The 14,956-nt window shown below is 43.8% G+C and overlaps 1 protein-coding gene and 1 long non-coding RNA gene across 19 annotated transcripts in view; one reads left to right on the top strand and one right to left on the bottom strand.

Moving 5' to 3' along the window:
- Positions 1-14,956, bottom strand: part of ITPR1 (inositol 1,4,5-trisphosphate receptor type 1) — a 352,707-nt gene that overhangs the window by 16,294 nt on the left and 321,457 nt on the right. For all 7 annotated transcript variants that reach the window (XM_037800676.1, XM_037800678.1, XM_037800680.1 and 4 more), the window contains 3 exons: positions 14,415-14,554; positions 12,888-13,053; positions 9,917-10,077 (listed from right to left, as the gene is read on the bottom strand). In XM_037800676.1, coding sequence (XP_037656604.1) covers positions 9,917-10,077; positions 12,888-13,053; positions 14,415-14,554 — 467 coding nt within the window. The remainder of the gene's footprint in view (positions 1-9,916; positions 10,078-12,887; positions 13,054-14,414; positions 14,555-14,956) is intronic.
- LOC119507563 overlaps positions 1-14,956 on the top strand; it is a 112,289-nt gene that overhangs the window by 64,027 nt on the left and 33,306 nt on the right. For 9 of the 12 annotated variants that reach the window (XR_005211316.1, XR_005211318.1, XR_005211319.1 and 6 more), the window contains one exon: positions 12,946-13,137. This is a non-coding gene — a long non-coding RNA (uncharacterized LOC119507563). Of the gene's footprint in view, positions 1-5,200; positions 5,293-7,005; positions 7,078-12,945; positions 13,138-14,956 lie in introns of all 12 variants that reach the window. The other 3 variants (XR_005211312.1, XR_005211302.1, XR_005211305.1) reach the window with 2 other exon arrangements.

The raw sequence follows: 14,956 nt of genomic DNA, 5'->3' as shown, positions 1-14,956 counted from the left end.
TCCCCAGACTCAGTTCCTGGTTGTTCTTGGATGATACAGTGTAACAAAGCTGTTCTCCAGCCAGCAGAGCAAACCACACCTATTTCTGATGAAATGCCTAGGAAAAGCCAGCAGCAGAATCATTCTTTCAGGTCATTCTGGGGCTACAGGTGAAGTGATCTCTGGACCCCCCACTGGGACCATGAGAAAGCAGTGCTTGCCAACTTGGGGTGACGCAGCCGGGTGCTGGTGCCTTGTGGCTGCCACATGGAGGAAACCAGAGGTCACAGAGGAGGAGAGAAATGAGAGGCAAGTGGCCTGTGCTGGACAAGGACAGGGCTGGTCCATTTGAGGTTCCCAATAAAGGTCAATCAGACGATAATTCTCTCTTCTCCCCAAGTCAGCATGCAAGCTGGACCATGACTTTTTTTTTTTTTTTTGACCATGACATATTGCTTAGACAATTTCCCTTGCATTTTCAATTAGGTAAGATATATACCAGAAGGTTCCTAGTGGTTATGCATGGGATTTGGTTTTCCTCTATTCTTTTTTGGATTCCATTAGTTTTCAATATTGATCTTTTATTACTTTCATACAATAGTGTTTTTGTTTGTTTTAAGCCTACTTAAATAGCCTTCCAAATATCTTTTGCTATTGTTTCAGGGAAAAACACTTGCATTTATCTTTGAACGCCACACAGACACACACAAGCCTCATCAACCACTGTGTTTGGTCTAAGCTTTATCATCTGATGGGTTGATATAGTAGAAAGCACCTCTGGACTGAAATGGTTTTACTCAAGGTCAGCCCTGCCTAGATGCACTCTGAGAGAGAAGTGATAGGGATGGGTCATCTTTATCACCATCTTGAAGACTTAAAGAAGAGTTGAGAAGAAAGTTATCATTGTTACTGAATTGAGAGTGGTTTGGGGAGAAAGGTGCCACAAGATTGATCTCTGGCTTGAGGGTGAAAGAGGTTCTCTGCCATGTGCTGATGCTCCAAATGTCTCCTAGTCCTGGCTCTCTAGCCTGCCCCTTGCATTTACGAACTTGCTCACCTAGGTCACTCCTTCTTTTTCCCACCTCCCTTTCTCCTGATACAAACCCTCGGTCCCAGCTCCCTCTTTAGTAGTTCATGAAATCCTACCACCTCTTTGAAAGTTGCTTCACGCAATTTTAGAGCTAAAAATGACACAAGATCCCTTGCTTCAATTTTCTCATCTGACAGGTGGTAAAAGTTAGACCCTAAAGGTGAAAGGCGAAATGCAGAATCTTGCCCAGCTACATGGCAGTTGCTTTAAATACAAGTGGCTATACCTAAATACTAATATATTTTCCTCATTCTCACATTCTATAGAGACATATTGGTAGGCTTCATTTTAAAGAGTTTGGTTCTAAAGAAATCTGAATACGGGTACCTAATAAAGGCAGTTAAACTCAGAACATTTTTTAGATGAGAGTTTTTATAAAGGTCAGATGCTTACATTCCTCTCAGCAGCGTATGTGACACTACAGTCTAGCTCTATCAGACTCAATCAGTACTTAGAGGACATGAGAAGGAAAGGACCTAACGTAAGGGAATTACAAAGTGTAGTTACACTGTCTGGAATTCACTGGGACAAGGAGGGCAGCCCAGTGGGATTTGCACTGGGAGAAGGAGCAGGAGGGTGGCTTACAGTTCGGAGGAAATAAAAATACACATTAGAGCTTATCAAATCTGCTGAGTTGGGGGAAATGTGTGTGTGAAAAGAATTTACATATGTGGATAAGTATATGTATGCACATAAATGCACACGCACATCCTTGGACTAAGGATTGGGGAGAATATCATGGGTGGTGAAATCAACTCTCAGCTGACCAATTTAACAATTGATATGCACAATTCTAATATTCTGCAGAGACTCATGGGCCATTCTCTTATGTATACCCAATTCCCTATGCTATGCCTTCTCACAGAAGTTACCTGAGGGCATATGACGACTCTGTTTAACTCCCTGTCACCAACTCTAGCACACCCTTCAGGGAGGTCACAATGTGGGAAACTCAGAAGAGACAGCTGGGAGGTCAGTGCAGAACTGGGGTCCAAATGCCAGGCAAGTGCCTCGTAATAAAAAGAGAACTGCTTGTGAAGTGCACGGTAGGTCAACGGGCGACTTCATACCCACTAGACTAGAGGGCAGAATGTGTTATAAGGCTGGGTGGGGAAACTTAAGCTCAGCAACTGCTCCGAGCAGCTGCCACTGACAGCTCCAGCAGAGAGGGTGGGGCGGGAGCTTACCGGGCTGGCTGGGAATTGATGATGCTGACGCACTGCTTCCAGCCACCAAGGGGCAAGTGCCAAATCCTTTTTCCTTTCTCCCTTGCTCTGGTATTCTTGAACTCTGCCAAGGTGTCAGCTAGCTCCAGAAAGCATTCTGAGAGTTGTATTTAGAGGGCAGCACAGGCTGTATCCTTGCCCATGGCTAAGGGCTTTCAGGGCAAAGGTGACACTTTAACTGGAGATGGCCTCCCAGGTTAGGCAGGAAAGCTGTTGACACGGCACTACCAGCACTGAAATATCGCTGTCCCAGGGATCTACCAAGGCCCTCCCTTCCTCCAAGTGTTCTCCCCAATTCCAGAATAGAATTTGAACCTAGCTGCACAGAAACAGAGGGTTTCCTCTTTACTCCATCGACAGTCAGGACCCTCCTGGGCTGAAGGTTAAGGAATCACAGACCAAGTGAAAGCTCAGGAGGAAAGGTCAGGGAGAGTTCAGTCCATGCCCATTAAAGTCACTCTCTCTCGCTTCCGCACTGTAAGTCCTGTCTCAGGGACACCCAATTTGTAATTTTCTTGACTGGAGACCCCTTCATGATTGTTTATATTCACTTCCCAACTCATACTGCTGCTCCTGCCACCCCTCTCCCCAGACTTCCAGGGCTTGACCTTTATCTAACTGATCCACCAGTAATTCCCGCTTTCCATAGATCCTGAGTTCTTTCCAGCCCCTTCCCTTGGTTCCTTGCTGTGCTTCTGGCAGAAAGCTGCTGTCCCAACCTTGGAAAGTATCTTTCTACAGATTTTAGAGAACCTGGCCTTTTCTTGGGTTAAGAGAGTGCAAGGCTTCAGCCAGTTCCCCTTTTAAACAGAATGTGGTGGTACTCAGGTATTCCTGTCCTCATGCTGATCTTCAGCCCTTGTTAAACACATTGCTTTCTGACTGTGCTTGCTTCCTATGTCTTCTTATCAAACACAGATAAACGCAAGCACTGAGGCTGTATACCCTGTGGCTTCTCAATCTTCTTACAATGCTTCCTCATAGTAGGTGTTTAATAGTGCTGAATTCACTAATAGACTTTATTTGCTTAGAAGTGTTGTTTTTTGGATGCAGATTACCAGGGACTTCAGCAAAGCATTTTTCAGGGATGGAGGTTCCTCGACTCCTCCTCCCTCTGTTGAAAGCCCCCCACTGCTGGCTAAGAGCATTTCGCTTTTTGCCACAATTATATTACTTTTGATTCGGCAAACTGCTCCCTTGCTTTTATACCCATGTAGACTGGTTTCTGAAGAGGTTAAGTTAAGTGATACATGATGGAACAAACTGGGAAATCTCCAATGGACTACTGTTTGAGAGAGAAAGGGAGAGAGAGACTTTAGGCAAGTAGAGAAGTGAATACCCTGACAACAAGAAAGAATCTGCAGTAGGCTTAAAGGATGGTGGATGAGACCCTCTCCTGTTTAATTAGTAAGGAGTTACAGCCACTCAGATGAGTCACCTGGGTGTGGAGGCTCAGGCCTGGCTGGAGTGCTGGTGAACTGTCCTCTCCTTTTGCTTAGAAACCCTCTTCACCCCTCAAATCTAGTCCAAAAGAGACATCATTCCCTGATTCAAGCTTAGGTGGGGGGGGCGATGAAGTTTATCAGATTTTAACAAGTCAAAGGTGTACTTCAGATACACCCTTTGCAATAGCTGCTCTCAGACTTTCCTGGACTCCTGTCATTTCAGCTGACTCGGCCGCACTTGAGGTGGAACCTGAGTAATACACTGGCTGGAGCAGCTCTGAGAATTAAGCCCATTTAACCTGAATCTCCTGTCTGGTTGATTTCTGCGTTAGTCAGGCAGCATTACCTAGGAGATCCTCTTTCCCACACCTCTCCCTTCCCCTGTGGGACCTTCTCCTTTGAAGGCCACCAATTCAGCCCCTCCTGGGAAGATGGGGGTAGTGGGAGATGAGCCATCTCAAGCCAGGAAAACCAGATGCAGCAGACGACCCATGGCTACAGGTTCTTAACACTGAGGGTGGAGCGCATACACAGATATAACCACAACTGCATATGCGCACGTGTCTGATTCAATAGATCTGAGCTTGAATCTCAGCTCTAGCAGTCCCCAACCGTGTGACCCTGGAGAATCTGCTTAACCTTTCTGAGCTTTAGGTTTCCCAACAGTAAACAGGTAATAGTGCCACCTACCATGCTGCTGTGAGGACTTAATGAGATCATGCATGCAGAGCATGTATTTTAGTACATACTGATTAAACATTATCTAGCATTTGAGTCATTATCTAATTTGCCTTTGCCACGCCAAAGGACAACACAGCACATACTGCCACTTCTGAAACAGCAGCTTTGAAGTGTTTCCAGATGCTGAGGCTGTCTTGGGGAAATAGTTCTCCTTAACCATTTCACTGTTCAGTTTAGTTGTCAATTAACATACTCTTCTGGAAAAGAGACATGGCAAGAGCAAGCCCAGAATATCGGGACATTTAAAAATGTCTGCAAACAGTCTTCTATCTGATCACTCTCTCTTTAAATACAAATTACTGAAAAACACCTCTGAAAACATTAGACTTATGTTAACCAGGTAGGATTTCAAGCTCCAGAAGTGAAATCTATATTTAATTAGCAAAACAGATGCCTTATATTTAAGTGATTATTTGTTCTTCTTTACTAACCTTCTTCCTTAAGGCCTCTCCAGTTTCTAAGTTTCAGGAGACTTTTAGTCTGCTTATCAAATCAAGGATTGGCTTTTCTCCTCCACTTGACTGTAGTTGAATATTGGCCTGTCAAATCTTTGCTAGGAGTTATGTATTTGATCTTTTACCTATAACATACCTATTTTGCAGTATTTAAATTCCTTTAGGCAAAGATACTCATAACTGATTTGCACTTATTCAGGTTAAATATATCCTATCTGACTTGCCAAATCATTATCTATAGACTAATCCAAATTCTCATTTCAGTTGGCAGTGGAACAAAGCCAAATGATGCTAAAATGGATCAAAAGAGGGTGCGAGGCACATGCATTGTTGTGAAAATTTAAACATAGTTCAAGGTGAATAAAGTTTTGCTTATTATTATAAAGGCTATTACTAGTATCACACATGATAATTCCAAAACTGGAGTTCCCATGGGGAAAGGAAACTCGGGGGTTTTCTCTTGCCCTGAACTGCTAGGGGCTATGTGAGGTCTCTCCGCAGCCACATTTATCTGAAAGCATAGCCCTGTTGGGGGCCACAGTCAAGGAATGTGAGACTGTATCTCCAGGGCAAAGAGGGGCTGTCAGTTACAACAGAGGAGGTTTAACTTCACTCAGCCATGCTAGTTTGTAGCACCGCGTTCATCCCTGTACTTAAGAGTCGGGGGACAAATCTATCAGGAAGCCAAGTATAATCCCATTCTATAATTTAAGGCTTGTCTTTAATACACAGAACACAGGGTCAGTCCCCAAATCAGAGCCCTAATTATGAGCAGTGGAAGCAGGTGGAGGAGACCCCTACCAACACAGATAGAAGTCAAAAGAATCTGTGACTGATTCAACTGAGAAAGAACAGTATTGTCAACCTGGCCCGGCCTCAAATTTAAGGGAATTTAAAGAGCTAAACTTTAAGAGAGAGGAAGAAATTGGAGTTTTTCATGACAGGAGTCATGGAGTCAAGATGCCCATTCTCATTTTTCTGAGCAACAGCATGCCTACAGCCAAGACTTCTCACACAACTCTGCCTCCTGCCAACGGCGCTCCCCGTCTGTCTGTCCCCTTGTTCTGATGTCCACTCACTCACTTGCCTCACCCAACTCCTCCCTTAGTAAGCACTGACCACCCAATAGATCTGCCAGGTGCTGCCCCATACATTTATCTCCTGCCACCACCCAACAAATATGTGACAGTGAGTTTTGACCCCGATTTACAGATGGGGCACTCAGGATGAGAGAAATCCCATGACTACCCCAGGGCTGCACAGCTGGGAAGTAGCAGAGCTGAAACTCAAACCTTAAAATCTCTTCTGCCTCCAAATCCAATTCTTGGGGTAATAATGATTTCATGATAAGCATCAACCTTGGACCCACTTAGCGAGGGATATTCCCCTCTCCAATGAAAGGAGAAACAGGATGGGCAGAAGGGAGTACAATCTATTATGTTTAAAATTAATTTGTGCATGAGCAACTGGTTGCTATGTTCTCAATTGTGAGACAGAGGTTCTTCAAAAGTTCCTTTTTCCCCTCCAGAGACAGCAAGAAATGTTTCCATTTATAGAGAGAAGAGGTCCTGGCACCTCTTCTTTGTAGACCAGTCCCAGAAAGGAATTAGGAAGGTGATGCAGCTGATTGAGCAAGACTGCTTTGCGTTTTCAGATGGCAGGAAGCCACCAAAGGGGGCAATCTATGTCTGGGAGATGAGTCCATGCAGAGATGGTAAACACTCGATGTATTACCCTTCTCATCCCTTTAGCTCCTGGCTAGTCATCTATGTCATTCAATAGTCAGCTTGGGCTCAAAGAGCCCTTCTCAATACAGTACCGATTCTACTAACAACTGTTGGGTTTTCAACATGAAAATCTATCTGCCATCCCTGATGCTGCCATCTGCAAAGGGCAGTGAAGCCTTTCTACCTTCTGAGGGAGCACCTCTCAGGCCTTCTGCACCTGGTTCTGTTGGGTTGTCTTTTGGTGGTCCCTACTTGACAATTCTTTAGTAGCCTTGGGAATCTTGATCCAGGGGCCACTGGGAGACTACACATCCCCCACCTTCTGCCATCAACTATTTTCAGGCAAGAGGTGATTATCCTGAGGAATGCAAGCTCCCAAAGAGCCTACCTTGAGGATTGCTTTTGGGAGATGAGGTAAGCAGAAGTCCATCTGTCCACTTTTCCCTCCATCCCTGACATTGCTCATTAGCTGTGCCCTCACTCCTTACTGCTGAGGTAATTGCAGCCTCCTGGGATCAGCTTATCAAAGAGATCACCTGACTTTCCCTCTCAGCAGCCACTTCCTCAGGGCATGAGGAAGTTGGTTCCATGAGGTGAGCTTGTAGCTGGCTCCCCTCAGCCTGGTTTGGCATGGAGTTGCAGCCCCCTACCAAATGAGTCAGCCAAGCGCCCCCAGCTTCCAACCTGCCATGGCTAATGCTCTCTCTTAGGAGTCCCCAGCAGGGATTTGTGTGGCTTGAAGACTACCTCCTGTGAGAAAGACACTGAGGAAAGCAGTGTTGACCAGAAGGCACTGTCTTTCAGCTGCTGGACCTAATATAATACTTTCCTGAGCCATCACTCAGTGCACAAACATCTGGTTCCTTAGCAACTCTGACATTCAGAGTTGAGAATTCATCGGTACTGCAGATTTTTAGGCTTTTTAAGACTAAGTCTTGTACAAAGAGTGATGTGGCTAGGGAGAAAGCCCACTGAAGGCTAGGTTTTTCAAAGCTTTGCCAGCGCAGTGGCTTTGATCAAGCCGGTTGGCAGGCAGCCCTCATCGTGTGCCCGCTCACAAGACTTCCTCAAGTCTTCATTATCGAGGCAGAAACCCAAAAGTGCACCAGAGTTTTCTGTGACCTTAAAGTAAGGTGATTAAAAGAAAACTTTAAAACTGGCCCCTGGCAGATTTAAAGATACAGCACATTCAAATGCTTTAGAGAAAAGAAAACCAAGTGAACGGAGAGGAGGAATTTATGACAGCGGTGAACCCTATGGGTCATTTCTTCTATGCATGAAAACGTTTAATGCAGAAGTTCATCATATGTGTAGGCAGACAGGTTCATCTCAGCAGGAATGCTGGTAAACTTTAATTTGGCAGTATCAACAACTGGAGGAAAAGAAAGAGATTTGAGGACCCCTAAGGAAGAATTAAGACTTCCCTGACATTTCAGTTAGTGTCCTGATGCTGGAAACCTAACCTGTGAAAATCTGCACTAGTGTCCATTGGAATTCCTAATCCCTTTAAAAACAGGCTTCTGCCCCCACCTCGCCCAGTACCACCAGCACCGTGATTGTGGAGGCAGCGTCTAGAGTCCAGTCCAACTGAGGTTTGAATGAGCTGTTACCAGGCAAGTTACTTAACTCCCAGGCTGGCTTTCATCTGCAAAAAGCGATATGGTGCCATTCTCATTCTGGAACTTGTATCACCTTCCCCCCACCTTGTGTTATTTTTTCTCCTTCTCCTCTGCTAATCTATAATCCTTGTCTCTCTACCCTTTTTCTCTTTCACAACCCGATGTAAAAGTCATCTCTCCTTCACCCATTTCTACTCACTCCCAAAGTTCTCTTAATGATTCCCCATTTAGGATAATTTGCATGATCATATCCAATAATAGATGTGGAAAAACCTGATAAACCATAGTGGGCTAAATACATACAAAAAACTAGGAGTACTTCTCAGCACTCGAATACCCAGTCTGTATGACAGTGGCATAGATCAGGTTCTATGTTGTCTCCCCTGTGGCAGACTCTTACTACTCCAAGTGCGAGTCACGGCCAGCAGCACCAACTTCCCCTGGAAGCTGGGTGCAAATGCAGAATCTCAAGTCCTGCCTGACTACTGAGTCAGAATCTGCCTTTTAACAAAATCAAATGATTTAGATGAACCTTAAATTTGAGAAGCATGGAATCAGGCTTGAAGGACCACAAGGATACAGAGGGCACAGGATCTCTAGAAAGCCCTCTAGAACCTAGCAGAGGCCTCTAAGCCTGTGTAATATGGGGGTTCGCAAACTATTACCTGGCAACTGCTGGCCTGCCAGCAATAAAACTGGAAGCCTGCCTGCATCTAGGCGCTAGCTTTATATGAGAAGACCTGACTTGGAGTTTCTCTACATGAAAAGCTTTAAAATCTTATCTACATAAAACAAGACAAAACAAAACAACAGAAGGGCTCGCTTAGGGTAAGTCTTGATTGGGCAGAATGATCAAGTCCTTGGGAACAGAAAGGGTAACTGCTAAGTTGTGTAGTAGTCGTTCTTAACAGCTAATGGCCTCCCTCTCCTCAGAGTAAACTAATTAAATCACAAAGACTCTCTAGATTTCACAGTTCATGCCTCCTCATTTACCATATGCCCCTGAACGTTTTAATAAAATTCAGAAACCACAGGTACGAAAGACCAGCTGGCTCTGGGGCTCCCAGAGCACGGATTTGGAGCTCCAAACAGTCCCTCCTGAGAAGAGCTCTCTAAACACCTGCAGCAGCTTTCCCTCTTCCTGGCACATGGCAGGGCCATGCTTCCCATCAGCAAGAAGATTAAGTTGGGACCCAAATTCCACCCTCATACGATCCCTTCCTGATGGTTAGCAAACTGTCTTCCAGAAAGGCTAGGCTGAGGCCAAACAAACACACACAAATCACCAAGTGCTCCTGGAGACCAGGTCTTTTTAAGGGGGAAAAAAACAGCCATCAACAAGAAGAGGGGCACATGAGCATGGAGATGGAAGTCAGACTGAGAAGTCAGATCTAAGTTAAAACCCTTGTCCCAGATAGGTGACCTGTGTCATTCTCTCCAAACCTCAGTATCTCCACCTTTAAAATGGGGATGAGGCCACTCTCAGAGTATAGTGCCTGCTCCATGAAAAGGGCTCAATAAACATCAGATGTATTTTTCTGCTGTGTAACTTACCCACTGGCATCCTCTGAGCTGAGAAGCCAGGTAAAGCAGGCCCGAAATCTGCTCTCTCTCCAGGAGACCTTCCCACTCACCTTGATCATTTCCGCCACGTAACTCTCAGGCCCCGTGTATTCTGTGGAGTCCTTCACTTTCACCAAAACGATGAAGCACAGATAGTGCCACATATTGTGTTCTTCCTTGATGTGCTCCTCAAAGGTGACAGTCTTGTTGTCAAACTTGTCTCTTTCCAAGCCTAAAAAGAGAGGAAGCACCTGGTTTCAACCAAGTAGCCTTGGCAAGGAAAACCCAAGACAGAATTATCGATACAGAGGCAGGAGCTATTTCAGTCCTGTCTAAAGAGTTGGATTGTCTTGGCCTTATAAATGCATTCACTGTTACGTTCTAGCAGGAACACACAGGCTGAGAGTCAGACCAATTTGGGTTTGAATCCTACTTCTGCTACTTACTGGTTGCTATCAGTCCCCATGTGCCTCAGTGGCCCTGTCACGGATCAATGGGAAGATGACCATCTACGTCAGGGAGTGCTTAGGGGTTACATGAGGATGTGTGGGAGGTGCTATTGCATAGCAGGCATCCAGGGAAGGTGAGAGCTCTTCTCCCAGGTAAATGCCAAGATGTAGACATGTTAAAAGGTTTTGAGAAGACACAGTAAGGGCAAAAAGAATTTTAGACGAATATCAAACTTTAATAATTGGTAGGTTTATATTTGCAGAGGTCTGTGTGAGCAATTCTGAAACTAGTTTCTGTGTTTTCTAGGACTGATCAAATAAATCGTGGATAATGGGAGCCACATTTCTGACTGTCAAAGAAGGGAGTGCCAAATATGGGAGGGGAGAAAAATAGGATAAACCCTGCGGTGCTGAATTGGAATCAAGGGCATCAGTATGAACTCATGCTTTTTTTTTTCACGAATATAAAAAAGAGATAGAGCTGTGACCTTATAAGCCCTGGGAGCGGTAGCACACCAATAAGAATGACACTACCTAGACCCAAATGTTGGCTTCTAAATACCATTTTCCACTGACAAGAACCAGGGTCCTTTGTAAAATGGCTGATTCCAGCTTTGGGGCAGGGATGGTACAAGATGAGTCTGGAACATCTTACCATGCCAAAAAAGTTAAATAAGGACATAAAGAACAATGGGGCCACAACAAAAGAACACAGAAGCCAGCTTAAAGGGGCTCTCACTGGCCAAACCTGGGGCAATTTCAGCATACAAATAAATAATCGCTTTAAATAACCCATAGAATAAAATAAAAATCTACAAGTCCACGTCGTGATAAATACATACATACAAACATAAACACATACGTGGGGGGAAGAAAATGTTCTTTTTTGTAGTAGAAAGCCAATTAACAAATCGGAATGAATAAGGAAATAAGAAAATCATCATTTGGCAATTAACATAATAACAGATTCAGGAAAGAATCTTCCATGGCTGCTAAAGCTAGTGGGTGAAGGTTTAATTTGAGGAATAACAGGTTATTATTTAAATAGTCTCAAGGTATCTCCCTATTAGATAGTTATTAATTACAAACCTGACAATTCCCACCTAATCAAGTGATCAAAGTAAATATCACCAGTAATCAGATGAATGGGCATATGTGCCTCCCAAAAGGATGCACTGAGGAGAACACAACAATATTTCATTGATACTCCTGTAAAAAATGAATAGCCTCAGTCTTGCCATGCAGAAACATCAGACAAACCCAAATCATGGGACCATGACCTATATTCTTCCAAAAATGTCAATGGGGGCTACAGGGTGAAATTTGAGTAAGATCTTTAAGTTAGATAATGCATTGTGTCAGCATTAATTTCTTCATTTTGATAGCTGTACTGTGGACATATAAGAATATTCGTGCTTTTAGGAAATACTGAAATATTTAGAAGCAATGAGGCATCGTGTTAGCTACTTAAACTGTACAGAAAAATCGTATGCATGGATATGTGAGTAAATGTATACTTATATAAATATGTACATGTATATACAAGGATAAAGCAAATATGGTAAATAAATTATGACCATTTGGGGAATCTGGGTGAAGGGTCTACAGAAATTCTTTGTACTATTCTTATGACTTTGGGAACTCTGAAATTATGTCAAAACAAAAAGTTTGAAAAATTTTAATGGGGGCAAAAAGCAAAGAATTTAAGTTGTTAAATAGAAAACGCTCATAGTTTTAGTATACTTACTAGTAGGAAATTTATATATTTAGTAACTATACTATGAATAATCCTGAAATGATTACTCAGCTCCCAGCTTCCTACATGATTAATTTATATGTATATTTTCCTATAATTTCCTGCCCTGAAAATAGTCGCTTTGGTAACCTATGCACCTCTTATGTGTGGCAGTTTACTGCTTGTCACTGAGCACCTGCAATGTCTAGAGTAGGAGTGTTACCTGAACTATCTTTCTTAATCCCCACAATAACTCAGAGAACCACATCTTCTTGTACCGATTTGACAGATGAGGAAGAAGTTTCAGAGAAGTGGGCAAACCAAGGTTACATGCCATTGCGTGGCAGAAGCTTAACCAGAATCCAGGTCTGATGCACAAGTCCAGCTCAGAATTCTTTTGCCATAGACTCTTGGAGGAACATTTTTTCCCTTAAAGCCTCATACTATCTACAGTGAAGACATCCACAGGCTGGAGTTGAATGAAAGATCTCCGTCCTAATTTACTTAGAATGGCAGCCCAACGACAAAAAGACCCTGAAATGCATTCATTTTACATAATGTGCAATCATATTTCTTACCACCTCCCCCCAAAAAAAACCCTCATTCCTTAAAACAAACTGGAAATTGCTATACAGAATCCACCAGCACTCCCAGTATCCCAGCATAATAAAGGCAAAGCAGAGGCTCCCTCAATATCAAAGACAGTGAAGCTCAAGGACACAGCCAGCACCCCCCATAGAAATCCCAGGCACACACCCCCATCACGTCACTCCCTCCACATATCCAGCCTCATGCGCAACCTCTGCTACGCCCTTTGGGCCCTCGCTTTCTTGCTAAAGCCAGGCAGCAACAACTCACCACAGATAAAGCACGTAGTCTTTAAAATCTCTTCCTTCTTCTGCTTTTCACTCCTTAGGTCTGCAAAAGTGTCAATGATGACCCCAAAAATCAGATTAAGGACAATAATGATGACCATGAAGAAGAACAAGAGGTCATAGATCACTCTAGCAGCAAAGAGGGGTTCCTGAAAAAGAGAGATGCCGTGATCATCCAGGTCATCTTACTACCCTTCGGTATGCAGAGTTCGCTGGCATAAGCACGCGCTCAGGTTAGACATCTCCATACTTGAGTCATGCTCAGACCCGCCAGCAGTCATCGGTCTACTACTGACCGCCATGGTTAAATTGAGTGCAAAACTTAAAAATCCACAATGGCTTCTTTTTTTTTTCTCTGCTCTTTAAAGTTTTTTTTTTTTTTAAATTAAATTCAGTTTTATTGAAATACATTCACACACCATACAATCATCCATGATATACAATCCACTGTCCACAGTATGATAACATAGTTATGCGTTCATCACCACAATCTATCTCTGAACATTTTCCTTACATCAGAAAGAACCAGAACAAGAATAAAAAAATAAAAGTGAAAAAAGAACACCCAAATCATCCCCCCATCCCACCCCATTTGTCCTTTAGTTTTTATCCCCATTCCTCCACTCATCCATACACGAGATAAAGGGGGTGTGATCCACAAGGTCTTCACAATCACACTGTCACCCCCTGTAATCTACATTATTATATAATTGTCTTCAGGAGTCCAGACTGCTGGGTTGGAGTTTGGTAGTTTCAGGTATTTACTTCTAGCTATTCCAATACATTAAAGCCTAAGAGGTGTTATCTATATAGTGCATAAGAATGTTCCCCAGAGTGACCTCTCGACTCCATTTGAAATCTCTCAGCCACTGAAACTATTTCGTCTCATTTTGCATCCCCCTTTTGGTCAAGAAGATACTCTCAGTCCCACGATGCCGGGTCCACATTCATCCCCGGGAGTCATACTCTGCGTTGCCAGGGAGATTTATACCCCTGGGAGTCGGGTCCCACGTAGGGGGGAGGGCAGCGAGTTCACCTGTCAAGATGGCTCAGTTAGAGAGAGAGAGAGGGCCACATCTGAGCAACAAAGAGGTACTCAGGGGGAGACTCTTAGGCACCATTACATACAAGTTTAGACTCTCCTCACAACGGCTTCTTTTTACAACCTTTAAATTGAATTCTCCAAGTGTTGGGTGATAAGCTGCAAGAAGGTAGCTTCTGGAGCTGCGATATTTGAAAAAGTATTGAGGTTGGCAAGATCCAGCATGGAAGGAAACAACCACTGAACTCTACTGAATGGAAAAATAAAGCCTGCCCTTGTGCATATGGGTGATTTCATTGCACGGCCGGAACATGGTAAACAGGAATGAAAGAAGCCTGAGACACCAAATTCGGCACATCTACTCATTACTACTCCTCCACTTCCTTTGCTTCTTTGGTTTACACTTAATCCCACTGCTTTGCTCTCTCACCCACCCCCTGCTCTTCCTTCCCCTCGGGATTACTTTACCTCTTTGGAAGGCTTCCTGAGCACATCCCCGACTCCGCCCCCGCTTCTCAGCCCGTGACTCAGTACAGTGACAATGCACATCAGCAGAGTCTCACACGTGTGCTCTTTATCTTGTTCCAGTTCTTCCACAGGGATCAGCACTATTAACACAGCAAGTAACAGTGGATTTTAAATGTGAGGGAAAAGAGGTGCCATGGTGACAGATATGTTTCCTGAATGCCATCTCACTGGCTGACAGGAACAAGAAAAAAAATGAAGGGATCAAGAGTCAAATAGTTTTCTTTTGAAAAGCTACAGTCATCTAGGGCAATTCTGTTTTCATTGCTAACCCATGCTAATTTCTCAAGCCATGTCATTGTTGCCCTGCCCTCTATTAAATCTGAACTATTTGTTTTCCTTTTCGGATTTTATAGTCTGGTCCCACCTCTGAACAGTTATTTGACCTGGGACATGTTGTCTGGCCACTGTGAGTTGCAGGAATCTCATCTCTCCGATGAGGGTTAGGCCACCAGACCCAGGTTCCTTTATGGGGATATTAAGAA

This window comes from Choloepus didactylus, chromosome 1 (assembly GCF_015220235.1).
Source record: "Choloepus didactylus isolate mChoDid1 chromosome 1, mChoDid1.pri, whole genome shotgun sequence".
NCBI classification, from domain to species: domain Eukaryota; kingdom Metazoa; phylum Chordata; class Mammalia; order Pilosa; family Megalonychidae; genus Choloepus; species Choloepus didactylus.
The sequence above is the reverse complement of the archived record's forward strand: the minus strand, read 5'-3'. Positions and strand labels throughout refer to the sequence as shown.